Source organism: Macrosteles quadrilineatus, unplaced genomic scaffold (assembly GCF_028750875.1).
Source record: "Macrosteles quadrilineatus isolate MER2022 unplaced genomic scaffold, UCM_ALF_1.0 Scaffold_2__2_contigs__length_208266976, whole genome shotgun sequence".
Taxonomy (NCBI): domain Eukaryota; kingdom Metazoa; phylum Arthropoda; class Insecta; order Hemiptera; family Cicadellidae; genus Macrosteles; species Macrosteles quadrilineatus.
The window spans coordinates 158,190,041-158,212,039 of NW_026542595.1; the positions used below are offsets into that span (position 1 = coordinate 158,190,041).

The 21,999-nt window shown below is 34.1% G+C and overlaps 1 protein-coding gene across 1 annotated transcript; it reads left to right on the plus strand.

Moving 5' to 3' along the window:
* The first annotated feature begins 6,191 nt into the window (after positions 1-6,191).
* Positions 6,192-18,253, plus strand: LOC128987324 (UDP-glucosyltransferase 2-like). Its single transcript, XM_054408107.1, has 6 exons — positions 6,192-6,231; positions 9,172-9,403; positions 10,043-10,593; positions 11,945-12,167; positions 12,845-13,064; positions 17,773-18,253. The coding sequence occupies exons 2-6, from the start codon at positions 9,172-9,174 to the stop codon at positions 18,065-18,067; spliced, it is 1,521 nt and encodes a 506-aa protein (XP_054264082.1). The 5' UTR covers positions 6,192-6,231; the 3' UTR covers positions 18,068-18,253.
* Positions 18,254-21,999: the final 3,746 nt, after the last annotated feature.

Genomic DNA, 21,999 nt, shown 5'->3' on the forward strand with positions numbered 1-21,999 from the left:
TTTTCAACGAATGTAAATTATTATACAAACAAATAGACTATCTTAGTGCATTTTAGTTGGGCCTGAGAAAATCTTATATGTTAGTTGGGTTACACATAAGATGACACGAAGAGGAAATCAATGAATTATTCATTAAGAGATAGGTCTACAACGTGTCAGGGTCAATAATTCACAAAACTACGAGATTCAAAGTCCGAAGTTTAGCTTGGTGCTTGGTTGTGTTGAAGTTGAGAATATGGTAGTTCGGAGGATAATAGTTTATTTAATTTAAACTGCAAACAATACTATACCTTTTTAAATACATATTTTAATTTAATTCTACTCCAAGAAGTTTTTCCTCAACCCATTATTGATTCGTGAAAAGGTTTCTTGTACAAGAGGGTCTTGGAATTACCAGGATCGGTGCACCCAAGTGTTAAAGACTTCATCTTCTTCTCATTCAGAGGGTGATTGCTTCTCTACGTCTAATCCTGATAAACCCGCGGCTGATTTACCATCTCTCTCACTCTAACTGATTGTTGGGGTTGGAAGGGTTTGCCGCAATTATATTTGCAAATATCTACCGGGGAGGTTTAATTGGGGGTTGAAGTTTCGTGATTATTATCATACAGCCTACAACTGTCATGAAATGTGCTGTATGTTTTATATTGAGAGAGGAAATTTTTCTTTTTTCATCCAGTTTGTAGATTTTTGTATGTGTTTGAATATATTGGACATTATATAAACATATTATTAATTTGTTTTTTGTGTTGATTTAAATTTAAATGCTATTTAAATGATGTGGGATAGATTTTGTAAGTTAAACATAGTACCAAATATTTTTATAACTAATAATGTGTCAAAATACTTTCACTTCATTTTAAACCATAAGAAAATCATATAATATTATATTATTTGAATTTTTATTTACATTGTTACATTCGACGTGTCAATACATGATTATAGTTTAAAGTTCGAAAACGGATGCTGTGGTGTTGCTTATAAGTTTAATTATCTACAGAGTATATCATGTGTCTTCTTACTTTAACTTCTAAATTCTACTATGAAAACTAAATCAAATAGGTAGTCTTAAAATGTATTTAAGTCATGTCATACAGTGATATGGCTCATTTGGACAAGAAAACGATTTAGATTATTCAAATCAATAATTTATAAGAAAAATCTTATTTACATCGTGTAGTACTAATATTTTCAGTAAAACTATTTAAAATAAGGGGTTCTTCCCAGACAAACTGTTTATTTGCATTTAGTTATTTTTAAACATCCAAATCTTATGTGTATTTAGTATACGATAGTTAATAAATTAAATATTACATTAGGTACAGATAAAGATAAAGATTTTACAGTTGCGAGATAAATATTTTTCAAACGAACTTTCTTACAAGAGTTTTAAACTATTGCACATGTCACTTTTAAAAACACTTTAATTAAATCGCCTGGTTAAAATGTTGTTTGGAGTTTTAATTACTTTTCAAGCTGTATCAAGTTACAGCCACCAGACATCTGTCTAACACCTACCCTTTACTACCAACCCTTACACACGAAAAATCCCTTCTGTAACGCACGGCAATTTATGTTATTTACGGCGTTGGCTGCAGATGTTCCCTATTACAGAGCGTTTTGAGCTTTCATTCGAACATTTTAAGATGAACGTTTGATTATATTTGTGAAAAACAAAAAATGAATATGTTCACCGCAAAAAACCTTCATTTTCATTTTCCAGATTGGATTTTCATCTAAGTTTGTCCTTAAAATGTAAGATTTAAATGATTAAATTATATTTAATATAAAGATAATATATTACACGATTTTACCATACAGTGTATTATATGAGAAAATTATATTAAAATATTAAATGAAATACTCCCAATGAAAAAAAAATTAGGTTTAATAGAGTAGGCCTAGTTATGTTCACTGCTACAGGGAAGGTAATTTTGTTCGTAGGGGAAATATAGGCCTAGGAGTTTAGCATGCATTAAGTAAATTCCCCAAATATTATCAAAAATATAATATGTATATTAAAATGAATATGTATGTGGTGTAAGTTTTGAAATTAATAGTTTATGCAAACTAGAACAGCTCAACCTTGAGAATAACATGATTATCTTCTATTTAAAGTTTGTTTGCTTTGTAATAAATGGTTAAGAAAAAGTTAATACATGAACACATGCCATGGCGAAGGAGTTTATCTATGTTTTACTGTAGGCTTAAGTTGACGTATTATCATTATATTTAAACGTCAAACTCCCAAAGTTAATGATGTTAAGAAAGGTTCATTTAATTTATTTGTCTTGTACTTCTTCATTCTTTGTGAAGATTCCGGGATTTCACAAATCGAATGTTGCACATTTTATTTTACACGTAGCCAATTCTCAGTGAGTTCTATGTGTTCTAAATGAAAATCTCTGCAAAAGGTTGGTTGACGAGCCCAATAATTAATACTGCAAAGGACTAAAAATCCGTACAAGTGATATCAATGAGTTCCCCTTTAGATGCTGCATCATATATGACAGTACATTCTATTTAATTGTGTACTGCCCTAGTTCACTCCTTGATGTGATGGCAAAATTCCTCGCACATGCCTTTGAGACCCAAGTAGACGTAATTTGTGTAAATTTTAGGTTCAAGCAATCTTCTGAAGTCTTAAACCAGTTCAAATCTATACATTGTTAGAATTTTTAAGCGGCATAGGGTTTTACTTAACTAACTACATAATTATTAATGTTGTATGGAGAAAGCTATTAGTGACATTTTCTCAGTTTACTATTACTAACAGCAAATCAATACCATAATAGAATGAAATGTTTTTCTTCTGGATCAAAAGCGCTGTTGAGACTCAAGAGAATGTTTGTCTCTCATATTCTCAACTAATCCACAACCTCGGCAACATCAAAGCCTGGTTTTGTTGGAATGCTTATGCCAGAATCCACTCCCTTTTCATTATCATTTACATTTTGTGTTTGCTTTTAGTGGAACAGAAAGTAATCCAGTGTTTAAGTTGGCAATTCTTCTTACGAATCATAGATCTTGTTAAGTATTAATTTCTGATAGGTAAACTTTAAACACGAGCCTTCCTAAAAAAATAATTATGGTAATCAGAAAATATGGTCAAATCTCCAAAGTAGAAATCTTTTTTTTTTATACAATGCAAAGCAAAATGGATTATGATGGACTCCGGGTTTAATTAACAAACAAATTATGCGTTAAATGGCATTTATATTACAATAAGTTATTTGACCTTTTATGTTTTGGCTTGTTTAAAGAGTTGTTGCTGGCCTACATAAAAAATAATCATTAACTAACTAACAATTGCACCCTATGTTGTACGTTCTACTCAACTGCCCTCATTTATCCAATTTATATGTATGGGCCTATTCATACTAAATTAAGTTCAAGAAATGCAAGCAATAATTTATAAATGATGAATTCAGTGTAAAACCACATGTAATATGTTTGCTCAATAAATGGTATCAACAAACGGACACACACTTTTCCCTATTGGCTTGTCAACAATTCTTTGCGTGTGGTTACTGGTAGTAGTAACCTAACATTTTCTTATCAAAGGGAAAAATCACGAAGAAAACAAACCCTTTTAATCACAATATTTTTACAATATTGCTATACCCTTTTTGTGCAAATCTCACAAACACGCACATCTCATTAAAAAAAAAAAACTTGTTTTAGGCTCACGGGAACTCAACAGGGATATTTACATTCAATGTTTAAATTCGAAAATGTGGACAATAACCCATTTCTTGTATATAGGGGAATATAGTAACAAACATTCAAGCTGTTAATTTTGCGAGATTAACATTTCTAGCTCTCCTCATCATATTTTGACCGGCGAGAGACAATACGATGCACCCTTCTGTATTATTAAAACAGTTTGTCAACTCGTAAAAAGAGAAGTGACCCTAAATGGTGTGGGGGAGGTGACTGAGATTGAATTTCCAGATTGATTTTTTCCTATTCAAATTGTGCCGTCAGCTGCGTGAAGTCATCCGTCAACTTGAGATTTCCTTCGACGAAAAGATATCGGATGGCTCATGGGAGATAGAGAATAGTTTTAAACGTTCTTTACATTCGTCTGTTTATATTACATCCATCAACGTCCATAACATCACAAATCAATCAAGGTCTATAGGATTTAGTGTATTTGTGTAGACATTTAAGGGTTCAAATCCTATTTAGTAAATGTGTATCGTATGACTTTCAGTTTACTATAATAGTAAATTTGAAATAAAATATTAGTTGCTTGCACACAGTGTGCAAATGACAAGTTAAGCCATATTAAATAAGATTATTAATGTCAAAATCTTTCATTTTACAGAGTAAATTTGAGGTCGTATTAATCTTTGATGCTTTTCTTTGGATTGACAATTTTTGGATAACTGCTAATATCGTAAGCTACAAAAATACCCAGTCTGCATAGTGACGTATTTTAAAATCTTAGAATTGCATACAAGTTCTTAATACTTAAGTAACGAATCACACATTGCGAAAAAACTAAATAGATAATACATCCGGAAAATATAGGGTTGAAAACAGGACTCAAATAAAAAGTGTATAAAACATAATTACAAACATGTATTAAATGTGTTTGATTCCACATGCGTAAAGAGATCAAACTAATTTAAAGCTGGTTTTTCTCCTCATACAGGCTTTTAGCTTGTATATTTTATTGTATATTAAGAATTGTACATTTAATATTCTGCAACATTTTCATGTAGGAAATTTGAAAGCAGCTGCACCATCTGGCAAGACGGGGACTTATTGACGCGAGTTTGACTTGACAGTTGAAGACGTTGTCGCAGGTGTAACCGACATTCGCAATTCGCTACCAGTCTTCTGCGACATGGTGTGGATTTAATTGAGTCTCTACGGCTCAATTGTTATTTTAGCTTCATCATGCTTTCTACAATCAGCTGATTTACTGCAACAATGAGTTTAAGGATCTAAATTTTAATGTAAATTATATGGTACAGTAGTTACTTATATTGATTTAGTTTAACTAGAGATCTTTCTAACACTGTTTGTTGTACTTTAACACTAATGAAGCTTAATTTTTACTAAAATAGAAGTTATGTTGATTGATTGATTGATTGATTGATCTAAAAAGTCAGTATCCCTATTTATTAATACTAGTATACACTTTTTAATCAACTTAAATTAAAGAAAGTAAATTCTATGCTTAATCATCCAATTTTCCAAAATCCAATTTCTTTTATCATCCAATTTTCCATTCTTATACAGGTGAAGCAGATCATCCGTACGCATACTTTTACGGGAGTACGTTTTTACCTTGAAACGCAAAATAAAATTATTCCCCTTAATCACACACGATCAATCAATTTCATCCAAGCACAGAATGTTCCAGAAATTATGGTCACGGGTTCGAATCTCAAAATTTCCACCTATATAAAGATTAGTTTAGTAGATACTAGATAGTAAGTTAGGTTAGTAGCTTGGAAAATATGGCTTGCCATGTGAATTCTGTATCCTGTTGTAGCTCCTAAAAGAACAAGGTTGAAGATTAAATGTATAGAATAAGTAAGTTTTAAAATTACACCTTCATCTCAACCATTAGTATAATACATTTAAATAATATTTATTCCAATTTTCTTAAATTACTAAATTTTACCATATAGTGGAGGGATAGTAGTTTTAAAGGTAATGCATGTTATAAGAGGCTGATTTGACTATGTTCTCTTCAATAAGCTAGTTAGAGCTACTCCACCATAGAACAATAATTGATGTAAACTTGGGCGTTAAAATTCTAATTTATAACGAAGTAAAGTGTTAACCGTTTATTAAAGTAGTAGGACAATTTTCAATAGAAATTTATTTCTTTATTGTTTCAAAGTACATACCCAATCAAACACATGTATTACTAACTAACTGTGCAAACATTATAATTTAGCACCGGGTAAGATTAACCTGTCTCCTGATTTATTCTAGGTATAAACTTTGTTAAACTAGGTTAATGGTGCGAACTCTTATCATATAATTCTCGGGAACGAAGGTGTAAGAATAGATAAGCGTAAACATAAACGCCACAGCTGATAAGCAATAACGGTGAAGGAAATGTGTTCCTCGTAACAATAGCTAGTTCAAACAGTCAAGTTGCCACTTGATGCCCTATAAGGTGCATAACATAGTTACACATGTTTGCTTATCTACTGTTGTGTGATGTAGATATGATGGAGATGAAGTGAACCACTTCAACTAAATGTAAGTATTCAATGCTTTCCATATAAACTAACATTGAGATACATTTTGAAGCCAATAATTTATTTAAAATTCATTATTATCTTAATGTTTCCAATTTTCAGATAAAAGATGTTTTTTTTTTGTTTAAGCTATGCATATTTTGTAATAAAAAAATAATATTCACCAATGTATACTTCACAAATGTATACTTCAGAAGTTATTTTGAATGTAAAACGCAAAGTGGTTTATAGGCTACTTTTGATAGTCAGGGTAAACTTCGTAACCGATTTAACTTTTTAATTTAAATTGTTTACTTTTCTGTTCCAAATGAAAAATAAATAAAAAAAACACTTGATTTCAACTAGGTTTAAGCATAGATTAAACTTGCGCCCATATTTCTTCATATTCTTCGGATAGCCTGAAGACAATTTACAGTTTTTGATGGCCTTCCTGTACTTTCTCGACATCAACACAATTATTTGATAATGCATAAAGTCTATACAAATATAAAATATGGAATACAAAAAATTGAAGCATATAATAGGTTGAATAACAATGTTTATGTTAATTTAATGATCCTAACAAATCTTCATTTTAAAAATATGTTTAGCCTCCGGATTACTGTTAGCGAATTTCCCATAGAGAATAAGCTATTACCGTAGTACTCATGGTAAGACCTGGACGCGGGACCGATTTTTTTTTCGTTTTGAGGTCCCTAGAGGCCAAAAACACCATCCGTTCAAATTCATATATATATATATATATATATATATTTATATATGTGTCCGTTAGCGCGATAACTTGAGCAAAAATGATCCGATTTTGATGAAATTTGGTACAAACGTGTAAACCTATGTTTATTCGAACGAGTTCGCGAACCAGCATGTATTTATATACCGGGTGTCTAAAACCACCCGTACACCCCTTTCAAAACGATGGAAACCATTTCTTACAAACAAAAAATAACACAGAATTAGCTAAATTGGGCACGGTCTACCAAATGGTGATAATTTCAAATCCAAAATCAAACCGGAAGTGGCTTTTTTTAGACCGGAAGTTGACTGTTTTAAATGTAAACTACCAATTTTGATTGCAGAATCGGATTCTACGTTGAAAAATACATAACTTTAGTCTAAAACATTTTTTGAAAAACTTGTTTTCTACCTCTAATCCCCCATTAAAGTCAATAATTTTTGGTCATTCATCTGTCAAAGTTACTTGAAACAATAATAGAGAAAAACAAATAACAAAGATTATATAAAGACATGTGATAAATAGTATCAGCTGTTCATTGTAAACACCTTAGCAATTGAGTTAAAGCTTGTCTACACATTGCTTCATTTCATTTTATTTTAAAAACAAATCCTATGTTTTTACATTTAAGGAGTCATATGTAACAATAAATTATAAAATAATTAAACTTAGCAATGTGTAGACCAGCTGTTACTCAATTGCTAAGGTGTTTAAAATAAACAGCTGATTCTATTAATCATATGTCTTTATGTAATCTTTGTTATTTGTTTTTATCTATTATTGTTTCGAGTAACTTTTACACATGAATGACCAAAATTTATTGACTTTAATGGGGGATTAGAGGTAGAAAACAAGTGTTTCAAAAATGTTTGTGACAAAAGTTATGTATTTTTCAACGTAGAATCCGATTCTGTAATCAAAACTGGTAGTTTACATTTAAAAAAGTCAACTTCCGGTCTGAAAAAGCCACTTCCGGTGTGATTTTGGATTTGAAATTATCACCATTTGGTAGACCGTGCCGAATTTAGCTAGTTCTGTATTATTTTTTGTTTGTAAGAAAAGGTTTCCATCGTTTTGAAAGGGGTGTACGGGTGGTTTTGGACACCCGGTATATATATATATATGTGTCCGTCAGCACAATAACTCGAGCAAAAATGATCTGATTTTGATCAAATTTGGTACAAACGTGCAAACCTACCTTAATTCGAACGAGTTCGCGATCCAGCATGATCGGACCATGGGAACGGGGGTTTACGGGGGGTTTTATGGGGTAAAAATAGGTTTTCCCATTTTTGACCCAAAAAAACGTAAAATTTAGCAATTTCTTTCAAACCCATTTTGTAGAGCTTAAAAAACAAATAATTTAGTATATTGAAGCGTTATTATGCGCCTAATGGTTGCGGAGAAAATTCCAAAAAATTGTAAATTTAAAATTCCCATATTATTCTTATGGAGAATAAGTAAATAGTAAACTGTTGTAGTTTGCTTGTTTATAAACATATTTTGATCAAATTTGGAAAATGTTTTTATTTCTTACTAACTATTAACATTTTACAAAAAAAAGTTTTACCCTCCCTGATGCAGCAAACCTAAGTACTTGTTAAACTATTTCTATTTAAATCGGGAATAAATGTTATATTTTTAAGTAGACATTTCAGTGTAAATCCAATCAGTCAAATGGAAATTCGCTTAGTCTGCAGGTTTGCTGCGGCGGGGGTATATTATACTTAGAATGGTTTACAATACTTGCATATAGTAATCCTTTGTTGCTGATTTAGGCAACTAGTTTCGGTTCTTGTTTTGAACCATCTTCAGGCCTCAAGGTGTCAAGTGATCACTTCAATGAAGTGACCTTCGAATGAAGTGATCACTTGACACCTTGAGGCCTGAAGATGGCTCAAAACAAGAACCGAAACTAGTTGCCTAAATCAGCAACAAAGGATTACTATATGCAGGTATTGTAAACCATTTTAAGTAACAAATCTTGTTAACTAATAAACATTATAGATCAACAGGTAATATAAAGTTAATGCTCAATATAAAGTCAAATACATATCACTCTTTGTGGATTTTTATCGTAGTCCTGAGTAGAAGTTATAAAACATGCATATGTTGACCTAAATAAATATAGGAAACATATGTTTAACATTTTAACAATAAGTGCAAGGTCATCCACCTAGTTATTTCATTATACTTTATTTTTACCAGATGATATTGCTGTTCTTGTCTCTAACGTTGGCATTTACGGTGGAAGGCGCGCGTATCCTGGCAGTAGTCCCAGGGTCAGCCAGGAGTCACCATGTCATCATCCAGGCCATCCTGAGGACACTGGCAGAGGCTGGCCATGACGTCACCGTCTATGGGGTTCACTCCCTGGAAGATCCTCCTCCCAACTACACTGACGTCACACTGGGAAGTAGTGAGGGAATACCCTACAATGGTTAGTGAACACTATGAATCAATAGTGGAGTTTGTTGGAGTGGTCAAGTTCAATATGTAGCTACAAGTCTACTGACTTACTAAATGTGTTACAAACAAGATTGTATGTGCTATTCGCCTAATAGGATTTGGATTGGAATGGTTGGGTACAGCTGTTGTTAGAACTGTTTGAGCGTAAAGGCCAAAGCAAAAATCTCTCTAATCAGCAAAGGCTTTTGCTAGGAAGGTGTTAATGTTGAAATCCGGTGTTTGAGATTTTAGAAATTGTTAGTTAACCTATCTATAAAAGATTAAAGGGGTCCCTTTGCAATAAATCACTACACTGTGATATACTGTATAATTCCTAAGATTTACAAATATATTTCCTGTAAAATTGCTTTGTATTGTCTGGTAACAATTTAAAAAAATATTTTCATGTACCATTGCGTTTTGCACTTTAAATTATCAATTTGGTGTCCCATTCTCGTTTTAAATTTTTTTCATGCATCCAACCAAGGTTCACGACAACAATTTTTTAAATTTTTAATTTTAAACAAAATAATACATTTTTAAACTAAAGTGTATATCTTTTCTACTAAATAATGTATTTCATTATTTATGTTTACTACGATACCTTATATAGATTCAACTATTGTTTCAGCGTCCAGAAACTGGAACTGCCTCGAAAACATATTCAGCCGCTACGACAAGTTGATGGAAAGAACCTTTGGAAACTCAGGAATCATTAAACTCCTCAAGTCTGATGAAAGATTCGACTTGGTCATCACAGAACCCTACCAAGGCCAAGAGTTTAACCTGATCTTTGGCCACAAGTTCCAAGCTCCGACCATCGGGATCCACACCTACTCTGCCAACAGCTTGGTGAACCTAAACATGGGGAACGTGTTCTCTGTGTCTCACATTCCTCAGATGTGCTACGCCCACTCGGACCGTATGAGTTACTGGGAGAGGTTCACGAACTTCGTGGCTCTTGTCGGAGGGATCTACTCGTACTACGTCCACCACTTGCCCAATGTAGAGATGAGGATGAAAGAGTTTTTCCCTGACGCGCCTCCCTTGCAGGAGTTGGTCAGTGATGTGTCTTTGATGTTCGTCAACGAGCACCAAACCTTGGACTACGCTCAGCCTAGACCAATGACGATTGTTCCTGTGGCTGGGATACATATTGACCCTGTGAAACCGTTACCACAGGTAATGCAGTGTTATTAGTGTATGCTAGATTGTCAGACGTTTTTAGCTAAAATACTACTTTATACTGTACAGTGTTACACTATTATAAACAAGGGGTGTGTATATCCTAAATAATTATAAATTACACTGTATATTTTAAAAATTCAACAAATTAAAGTGCTATCTGCTGGTTTTACATGGTCAATAATAAATTAGCCGCTAATCTTGTTTATCTGCCACAAAATAATAATTTTTATTAGGTTGTGGTATTAAATTAGACCAGGTAATGTTTCGTTTTAATTTTGCACCTTGCTAATACACTTTTCATTCATTTTATTGTATATATTTCCTACACATCATAATCGTGATGGTCGGTTCAAGCAGTTTACCAGTTTTTTGCTACTTCGTTGCGACAAAACCTAAAAACCATATAACGTTAAATACCTTAATTCAATTTTACAAGACGTAAACGTACAACATTAACTAAAAATTGTAAAACGCACACTCTCACAATCCATATAATTCTGTTATATATTTGTGTCTAGGGTGATTGCCCAAGACAAATATGCACAGGCTCAGCTATAGTCTAGTGCTAAAAACGTTGATAGTAAAACTCGTGTATTAGAAGTAAAGGTGCAAATCCTACAAAACACCAAAAGCTTTTGACATGCTAAAACAATGCTATGGAAATGAGGCGGACTTTTAGTCAAGAACTAATTCCACTAAAAGCTATATAACTATTAAATTGATTTAGGTTATTGTTTCTTACAACAAAGCTACTCTTACACTGAATAATAAGCTGAGTCAGAGCTGATATGAGACAAGGTCATACACAGATTGGTAACGGTTTGCATGTGCAAGTAATCAATTCTCAGACTTAGAAAACATTTCCCTATTGCAGCAGAACTTGAACCATTACATTGTAAGAAGATGTTTAAGAAGATGTTTGTTATGTTGTGTTCTGTCTTTACATGGTCACTTCACTTTATAAAAACAAACGTTATCACAGTTTCAAAATATAAGCGATATATATATTCACAGTTTGAAATATTTTTTTTTTATCCATGGTAAATAAAAACATAAAGTATCATAAAAGAGAAAGTTTTGATGAATTTCTGTTCAATTGTCTATCGAATTAATTACAGTGTATTTCTTAGGGCACAAAAAACGAAAACCAATCTCGGAAATAGCAAGATTAGTTTATCAGCATGCATTTTGTGTGTTGGTTGGCGGTTTTCTACCGGTGACAACTTTGTTCATAATTCCAATATATTATACACGAAGCAAAGCCAATATATTATTCGTCCACTGATTTAGACTATTCTAGGACGTTAAAAAGGGTAAATCTCACAACAGGCTCACTATTACCAAGGATATTCAAGAGTTCATGGACAACGCGACAGCTGGAGTCATCCTGTTCGCTCTCGGAAGTGTCATTCCTGATGAAACGAAACCTACAAAATACTTCACTGGCATTGCCAACACCTTCAGGAAGCGGCCTCAGAGAGTAATATGGAAGACAAGGATGGAGAAAATTGATAATCTACCAGAAAACGTGATGCTGGTGAAATGGATGCCTCAGAGCGACATTTTGGGTAAGATAGGCTTGGTAATTTGGATAATTAATTATGTGATACATTTTGTATTAACCTCAAACAGATTAGGTTTTGACAGTTTACTCCTATCAATATTACTTTGAGATGATCAATAAATAATTTCGCCCATAAAATCCGTATACACAAAGAATGTTCTTTATTTTAACAGTCAATCTATAGGACATCTATTGGATCTAATGGATCTGCAAGGCGAGATGGTTCCAAATAAATATTCTTATACTGGAATTCTTTTGTTAGTCGCCAAAGGCATTGCAGTGGATAGTAAATACGTCACAAAAAGTACAACAGACTAGTATTTAGCCTGTAAAAATTATCTCTGCATTGAATATCTCACTTCAGCTGTTGAATAGTTGAATTACATTTCTTCAAATAACACAGATTATTATTAAATCGAAGGTAGTATTTGAAAAGCTTTAGCTTCCCACAAAAAAAAAAAATTACAAATTTTTTTCGACCCTTGGTTTGTTGGTTCAGAGTTTATTTGACACCATCTGCGTATTACAAAACATAATGACATTTTAGTTCACTTAAAATTATACTAGATTCCTATCCTTTTGGTTTGATTGTTTAAGCGTTGGTCATAGTATTGTTTGGTTTTACAATTTCTAACTGCTTTCTACAAATAGTTCTAGTCTAATTTAACCAATTGCCCCCAGCTCACCCTAACTGCGTGTTGTTCATCACCCACGGAGGCGCTGCCAGCTTCTATGAGACTATACACTCCGGAGTGCCCGTGGTCGGCATCCCTCACTTCGCCGACCAACACCGCAACGTCGCCTACTACGTGGCCAAGGAGGTCGGGGTCAGGCTCCTCCCTGATCAGGTGTCCGAGACCACACTTACCACCGCGATACGTAATGTACTTGGCAACACAAAGTTAGTGGGAAGTTTTACAATGCATTTGAGTATTTGTTTGTGTTTTTTGATGTTTTTGGCCTTGTTATGTTCTTGTTATAGAGAGGACCAATATATTTCCTAAATTGAACTACTAGTTGGATACCATGGTTAATTATTAGCCCAGCGATGAAAAGCATTATGGGTCCAGAACCAATACAATTAAGGTTCAAGCCAGTACTTTCAGATTCAAAAGTGATCACTATGACCCAGATGATTTCCCAGGAATGGTATACCCAGACAATTCCAGCTTAAATGTAATTTTTGTAAATAGGTTTACCCTGCTCACACGCAAAAGTGATGTTTATCAATATGACCTTCATAATTGTTCGAGTACTAGTAAGGTATGGTAAGGTAAATATGGATTTTTTTGCGTATCCTCTAAAAAGGGCTAAATTTTCTTATTAATTGTTCTATTTCTAATACAAGAATATTAAACACACATCTTGTTTCAACAAACTCTATTTCCAACTCAACCAATGTTTACCAAAACATGTTTTCAAAAAACATCTGTCAACAAAAGATATTTAAACACAAATAAATCATATGACTAAAAGAACATACTTAATACAACATCCCGCCTCAAGATGTCTACATCTTCATGAAGCTCGGTACCGCCTCGGTATCTTGATGGACCTTCCGTAATGGGTAACTGTGCCAGCGTCTGGACGATCACGTGAGTTAGATGGACAATTAAGGGCCGTAGATGAACAGTTTGAAAGAATGCAATCTTCTCCGTAGTATGGTGCAGGAACTAAGAACTTCTGGTTTCGTCGAATGGTTTTCTTGTCAATGTCCACAAGGTAGGAACGTGGTTTGTTCAATTTCCTGACTACTTTACCATGTCTACGTAGATCTGTGATCCATACCATGCTTCCCTCCTTCTAATTCACTTAAACCCCTCGTTCCCATGTCGTTTATCAAATTGCATCTTATACTTCGACTGGTACTTATTCTCCCTCTCAAAAAAGTCAACAGGATTTCCAACCAAAGTATATGGAAGATTGTCACTTATTTTTCTTTCTATTTCTTGAGAAATTCCAGGCCACCACATGGTTTCCAAAGCACGTTTCCTTGTTTTTGTGATTCCCAAGTGCCCACTGTGAAGCCTCTCAAGCATTTCCGCTCGTAGTTCATGAGGTATTATCATCCGAGTTCCTCGAAGCAATAACCCATCAATACAACTTAACTCGTCTTTCACGTTAAAGTAAGTATTCTTGAATCTCATTAGGTAAACTTGATTTTCCAGGCCATTCGTCTAAAATGTTTAGCTTGAGTTGTGCACATATTGGATCCCTCATTTGTGAGTGAAGTACTTGTCACATTTTCGTCTGTAGTGTTTATTCTAATCATACTGATTTCATGGACGAAGGCTTCCACTTCTTCTGTCAATTCGCCATCTTCATTAGCCGGAATAGGACATCTCGATAGCAGATCTGCTATGGCAAGGTCTTTTCTTGGGGTCCAGGTCATGCGATAATCGTATCTCATCATACGCATTCGGAATCGCTGTAGCCTCGGTGAGAGCTCTTCCAAATTTTGTCTTTTGAAAATTGAGACAAGCGGTTTGTGGTCGCTCTCAATTGTGTACATTTTACCCATCAGGAAACATTTTAAACGGTCACTTGCCCAAGTGCACGCAAGCGCTTCTCTCTCAATGTTACTGTAGTTTTCTTCAACAGGCATTAGAGTCCGAGATATATATGCCACAGGTTTCTTATTTTCTCCTTCAACTTGTAGTAAAACCGCTCCAAGACCTTTTTTTGAAGCATCACAAGAAAGAATCGAGGGCTTTTCCGGATCGTAAACAGTTAAACATGGCTCTGATGATAAAATCTGTTTCACTGTGACAAAAGCTTTTTCCTGAGTTGGTCCCCAAAAGAAATCTTTTTTAGTCTTTAACAAGCTCGTAATTGGCTCTATAACCTCACTGCAGTTCGGAATAAATTTAACCAGAAAAGTGATCATGCCCATGAATCTCTGGACTTCATTAGCATTACTTGGGGCTGGTAAGTCCACAACTGCTTGTACCTTGCTTGGATCAGGCTTGATTCCTTCCTTAGACAGCACAAACCCCAAAAATGTCACAGTCTTCTTGCAGAACTCAGACTTCTGCTTATTCAAAGCGATTCCATTAGCTTGCACTCTCTCTAGAACGGCTCTAAGACACTCGTCGTGTTCCTCTTTCGTTCTTCCCCATATCAAACAGTCATCAATGTGCACTAAACAGTTCTTTGCCCCTTCTAAAGCTTTTGACATACGGCGCTGAAACTCTTCATGAGCAGATGTAATTCCAAAAGGTACCTTACAGAATTTATACCTCCCGAAAGGGGTGATAAATGTTGTGTAATCTTGAGACTCCTCTGCAAGGTTCAGTTGCCAGAACCCGGAATTCGCATCGATCTTGCTGAAGTACTTGGCTCCCACGATCTGGGACAATGAAAGTTCAATCTTTGGAATGGGATAAAACCGACGTTTCACACTGTTGTTGAGTTTGGATAGGTCCACGCAGATCGTAACCCCACCTCTCTTTTTTGCGCAAACTACCATTGGTGCGCACCAATCAGTCGCGTTTTCAACTGGGACAATCACTCCTTTTTCAAGCATATTCTCTAACTGCTCTTTCACCTTGCTTTTTAAAGGTATTGGTACAACCCTGGGGGTAGATATAGCATAAGGAACTGCATTCTCCTTCATTTCTATCTTGTACTCTCCTTTCATATTTCCCAATCCTTGAAATAAATTAGGGTACTTAGTAACCCAGTCAATATCTGATGAATCTACAGAAAAGATCCTCTTCACCAGGTTCAGCTCTTCACAGGAACGTCTGCTAAGAAGTGGAACAGTGATCTCCTCAGAAATATACGCATGATCATAAATTGATACACCCTTATGTTCAAGCTTCAGCCTTAAAGTTCCCAAAATATTGATTCGTTCTTTCTTCTTTGCACTGTACACAGGGGATTTGCACTTTCCTAGAGGCAGAGTCTTAATAAAATCGCCAAGAACTCCTACTGGAATCATGATTACATCAGCGGCTGTGTCAAGTTTAAATTTTATAAGCCCTAACACTTGGTTTCCACAGCTTGCTTTTACCTCCTGGGCCCAGGCTCTGTCATTGTTTTCTATATTCCGATGAAAATCTCAGGAACCTGTAGATCTCCACAGTCTGAAACTTGCTGTTCGATTTCTTTAACAACGTTTTTGTTTTTTCTCATCCACTTTTCGCGGTAGGGACAGCATCGAAAAAAATGTCCAATCTCGGAACATTTGTCACATTTGGCTTTCCTAGCAGGACATTCGGCCAGTGATCCGTGCCAATCATAACCACATTTCCTGCACTTCTTTGTATTTTCTGCATCCTCGATGTATTTCTGGTCACAAACTCCTTCTGTCCGATTCGGTCTACCGTTTTGAACTGACGTTTTATTTACCAAAAAAACATTAGTATTGGCAAGTTCACGTTTTTGGCGTTCTAGCTCCTCATGTTGGCGCAAGGTATTAATTGCTTTCTCCAGAGTCAATTGAGATTCCAGCTGGAGTCTATCACTCAGACCCTCATCTTGCATACCAATAATGAGGACGAGAAGCATCATCTCATCATTTAGTTCACCCCATGCACACGTTTTCGCAAGGCCATGCAAATCTGTTATAAATTTTTCAGATGGATCACTCCCTTGCTTGTGTCTCAAAAATTTTGATCTTTCATAAATTATACAGTATTCCGTCTTGGCACAAAGTATTCATCAAAGGCCCTAAGAGCGTCGTCATAAGTATTAGGTTTTGGTGAAAACGAATCGAAAATATCTTCACTTCTACTACCCATTACAAACAAAAGTACATCGATTTGCCGAGTGTCGGAAGTGCTATCCAGACCGCAACCCCGTCTGTACCTTTGAAAGCGATTCCTCCAGGAATGCCACTCATTCGGAGTAAAAGAGAACGTTTCTGGAGTTGGTAACGTGATATTGACCATTGGAGTAGGAGTATACATAGCTGCATCATTTTCTCGGTTCGTATGTCCCAATGCAAAACCTCGTGACTCATCTTTAGTCTTTCTAGAGTCCCTTTCTGAAACGTAGTTGAGTTCACTTTGGGCGTCGTCCTCACCGTTATCCTCATACCTGTGCCTCCGAGTATTTCGTTTTTTTCTGCCCTTACTTGACATTATGCGTGGTTTTAGACTTTCAGTTCGATAAAAATCCACTAAGCTGCCACCATGTTCTATTTTTAATACAAGAATATTAAACACACATCTTGTTTCAACAAACTCTATTTCCAACTCAACCAATGTTTACCAAAACATGTTTTCAAAAAACATCTGTCAACAAAAGATATTTAAACACAAATAAATCATATGACTAAAAGAACATACTTAATACAACATTAATATACTTACACTACACACATTTTCGTTTTCAACCTAGTTTTGGCTAACTTTTAATTCATTAACTTGCTTGTATTCTCTTTTTTTGTAATTTTTCCCATACTAATAATGGAGGTACCGTAACCAACTTGACTACTGATTAATTGAAGATAGTATAGTTACCATACATTCTACAGCAACAACCTTGTTTATAATGTTTCCTTGGGGGGTCCAAGGACAAAATAAATATGAACTTAAGGGATAGCGTTGCGTAATTTATTCCTCTAGATTTTAAAGCACCTAATTTTTGCTCTTAACTTTCAGATATCGAGATAACATGAGAAGGCTGTCTCGTATACTCCAAGATACCCCAATGTCACCGAAGCAAGCCGTCGTCTTCTGGACCAACTACGTACTACGTCATCAAGGGGCTGCCCACCTCAAGCCAGCGACAGCTAAAATGTCTTGGTACCAGCGAACTCTACTTGATGTCATGGTGGTTATTGTTTGTTTGTTTATAGTTATTCTGGTTATGTTTTATGTTTGTTTGAGGGGTGTGCTTCATTTATATCGAAGACGGAGTATTTTAGAAGTGTTTAAAGAAAAGAAATATGTTTAGTACTTTCGTTTGCCACAACTCACAACTCGCTGTACCGGATTTGTAGTGAGATTCTGTAAAATAATTTGACACTGATGTACAGTACAGTGAAGTGATTGTCAATTAGGTAAAGTAAGAGCCTAGTGCCATGACAATAGTGTAAAAGTTTGTTCAGTACTTACGGAAAAAGATGAATGTGAAAGAAGGCAAGGCAATATAAATGAATCAATTGATCAATTTATTGAGATAGGGACACCACCTAGGTGCGTGTTTAACCCAAATATGAGTGAATGATGAGTGTAAAATGGCGTGTAATGATCTGTGTAGCTTTGTTCCTGACTAAGATCAGCTGTTTAATCAGTTAGTATCATTATTTAAAGCCCAATGAACACAAGGAACAGCTGGGCCCAGTTTCGAACCATCAAAAAGCTACTGACTTTTCTCAGGATCGAACCAGCGACCTTTTAATTGTTTGGTGAGCATAAATGCAATGGCGAGTGAAAATAAAACTAATAGTAGGAAGTTTTGTGTGGACAGGAAGCAAACGGGAAACTGTTAATTAATAGGAAGAAGGACTGATAGTCGAAAAACTTAGAATTGTGATTTACAAAGTAAGTTACAGGTAAATAATAAAATCACTTGGACTAGTCTTAAGGATCAAATAAAAATATAATGGGGAAAATAATAAATTTAGCATATTTCACTAATGAAACCTCATGTGTGTGTTATATTTAATCTTGATGTATTACTTGTTTGTCTTTTAGCTAAATAAATCCCCTAACAGTTAAACAACGACTTCCATTTCTTATATTGCCAAATAAAAACATTTTTTGAATTGCCGAGTTCACTTTATTTTGTTACACAAAATTATGGTTTTCTTGGAACAGTGTTGCCACATTTAGTTTGTTTTGTCACATCGTTGCCACAATGATGTCACACACATGTCGCAGGGGATAAGCTCGTCTTGTTGTTGTGACAAGAAAAGTGTTGATAACGTGACAAGTTTGCGAGAGAGGCGCTTTTCATGTAGGTCAAAGGTGTTATTCGTCATCTTTGGATCCCCTATTTACACTCACACAATAGTAAAATGTGTACATACTGAACCTCTATATGTATACTAAACTATAAATCTTAAGTCCGTTGCCATTTAAGTATTAACTGTTACAATCTGGTGTAGTTACTTCAATGTTATCGTATTTTTTCAATTAGGCTTCTAATTAAGAATTATTACCTTTTGTTTGTAACTCAAACGATAGCCAGAAGTCATTGAAGGATTCACGACATTTTTTTTAAAGTGAAAGATAATCTGTGTTTAATTTAAAAAGGATTTTTTCTAATTCAGCAAATTTGTTACTTTTCTGTGGCTACATACACCTTGATGTAAAGAAATAAATTTATTGAAATGAAAACTACAGTTAATGTATCTTAGCTGGACAATTAGATTTCAACTGGAAAAATATTTGAACTGGAAATTACTGATTGAGTTATCCAGTGATGTGGTCCAGTTTTAAAAATTTCCTTGTGTTAAATTTGCAAACTTTTTAAAGAAAAGTTTCCAACTTTGTAAATCAATTTCAAGAAACAATTACTCACTTCAGAGATTAAGTTAATTGTTTCAGAGTTTCTGTATCTTATGACTATCAATTGCACAGCACTTCAACATACCACTTACTTATAACTTATAAAGTCACAATTGCAGTAAATTATAACATATTGATATTTTATGAATTTAATATTTTTTATTTAAAACGTAAGAGTTAACAGAAAACATTTTATCAAGAAAACTTTCAGTTGATTTGTTGGATTACTTTTAGAATGGAAAATTAAATTTACGTTAAAAGTTACAAATTTTGTTGATAGCAATGGGTAAAAGAGTACTTAGTTTTGCTCAATAAATGGAGAAATTGAACTTTGATTCCTCCAGGAAATTTGTTTCCTGAACATATGACTAGCAGGATTACTTATATTGAACTATTTAAACTATTTATTGTTTAATCAATATTATTATAAATTATTATTATTTAATTATTTAATTATTTGGATTCATAAGATGTGCACTGTTGATCTTCTGATTCATAGATTGGGCCTGATGTTGAACGGTTTGACTTTTAAAATTTATAGCCGTTTTAAACTGTACTATTATATTTATCACCTTCGAATATGGTATGCGTAAAAATACTTCGAGAAGTATTTACAATAGATCCGTTTGAGTTAAGGTCAGTTAGTTAAGGTCCGTTAGTTAAGGTCTGTTAGTTAAGGTCCGTTTAATGGTCAAGTATGTCATTTAATTGGCCCTAGGCATGAATATTTGTAGGGTGGTTTCCCAATGGCTGTTCTTTTCTTCGTAATTGTATCAAACTACCAGTGTAATTCTATCAATTTCCCTAGTGTAAAATATTTTACTCCTTAACACGCTGAATTTAAACAAAGGAATTTTGCGCCTGGTAACCAAATAACAGACTGATTTACTAACTCAGTAGCTAAACAAAATTTGCTTTTAAGTCATGTCGGAAAGTTTTGAAGTTTCGTTAGACGTTTCCCAGGCATTGTTAGCTGGTCTTGTATTGTTTACATTAGTTACAGAAGAGTATCTTCTATTGTTTACATTAGTTACAGAAGAGTATGCGGTTTCGTAGAAACAAACCTGCTTGCTATTCGACCCACAAAGTTAGAACGAACACAATACATATTGTGTTCTGGTCTTAACATTATAGTTCATTGCGACCAAAGTATTATTTGGTGAACTAATTTTCTATTAAAGTGCATTAACTTGGGGCTTATTCTAACTTTTTAACATTAGTTAGGTACCTCAATTTTCGTGTTAAGGAACCATTTAAACCTATAAAATATACTGAAAAAAAAGATAATATTTAAATGTTTTGTATAAGAATTGAAACACAAGTTGGCAAATTTGTAATGAATGATTAAAAGAACAAATTAAATAAACGTTGTCTCACAAATCTAAATAAGATGTTTAAAGGGATGAAAATTACTTTTTCGATACTATTTGGAAACCATGCGAAGTCAGAGATTAAAAGAGCTCATGATTTTCAAGGGAAATGTAGGGTAATTTGTGCCGCCGTGCTGGCAACACCGTCAGTTTGATGTGCCCACTGCTCTGAAATAGTAAACAAAACAACGATCTCAGTCAAACCTTGGTTTTGAGGTTATTTCTGTTTTAATTCATTTATCATTATAATATACTTTATTATTATTATTATTATAAACTAGTTGTATCGGAAAGTTTTAAAGTTAGGATTGGCGTTTCATCCTATTTCTTTTAAATAAGTTAATTGTAGAAATAAGTTAATTGTATAAATAAGTTAAATGAATACTAGGCCAGCCCTATCATTATAGATCTGGATGACTTTCTGATGAGTGATTTAAGACAAGGAAATTATAAAGTGGTGTATGAACAAAATTAACATATTTTAAGAAACTTAATACTAAATGATGAATGTATGAAATGAAATATTACAACTTTTAGGAGAAAAATGTCTCTGGATGAGGTCTGCACAAGATAAAACCCTAAACTATTTACAAATATATTTACAAACTATTTAAAACTCTATTTAGTATTTTATTTTATTCTCTTCTAATTTATTATTTCACAGAGTTTTTTGAAAAGCTACACCTATCCCTGAATTCATCCTCATTTAAGTCATCAAATGGATTGTTTTCCCGCTCACGACGAATTCGCGGCCCACGAAAACGGTAAAAATCATAATAATCAATGTAATCCATAATCACCTTCAACTTTAACACACAAAAATGGCTTAGGTTAAAAGTGGACGACTGAAATTAATCCTACCCCTATGCAGGATTAAAATCTAGCATGTTTTAATCCGTGGACTAAAGCATAATTTCTTTAGTTCAGACTTAAAAACTAGTTTTTGACTAATATTAGTCGATGACTTATAAGTACTTGAATCAGAAAGATATTTTTCTTAGTC

Bases quoted from the DNA above. Each gene is read 5' to 3' on its own strand.
- LOC128987324 (XM_054408107.1), top strand. From the start codon at position 9,172: ATGATATTGCTGTTCTTGTCTCTAACGTTGGCATTTACGGTGGAAGGC. The intron at 9,404-10,042 runs GTTAGTGAACAC...CTATTGTTTCAG, and splicing joins TGAGGGAATACCCTACAATG to CGTCCAGAAACTGGAACTGC. The intron at 12,168-12,844 runs GTAAGATAGGCT...AATTGCCCCCAG, and splicing joins GCCTCAGAGCGACATTTTGG to CTCACCCTAACTGCGTGTTG.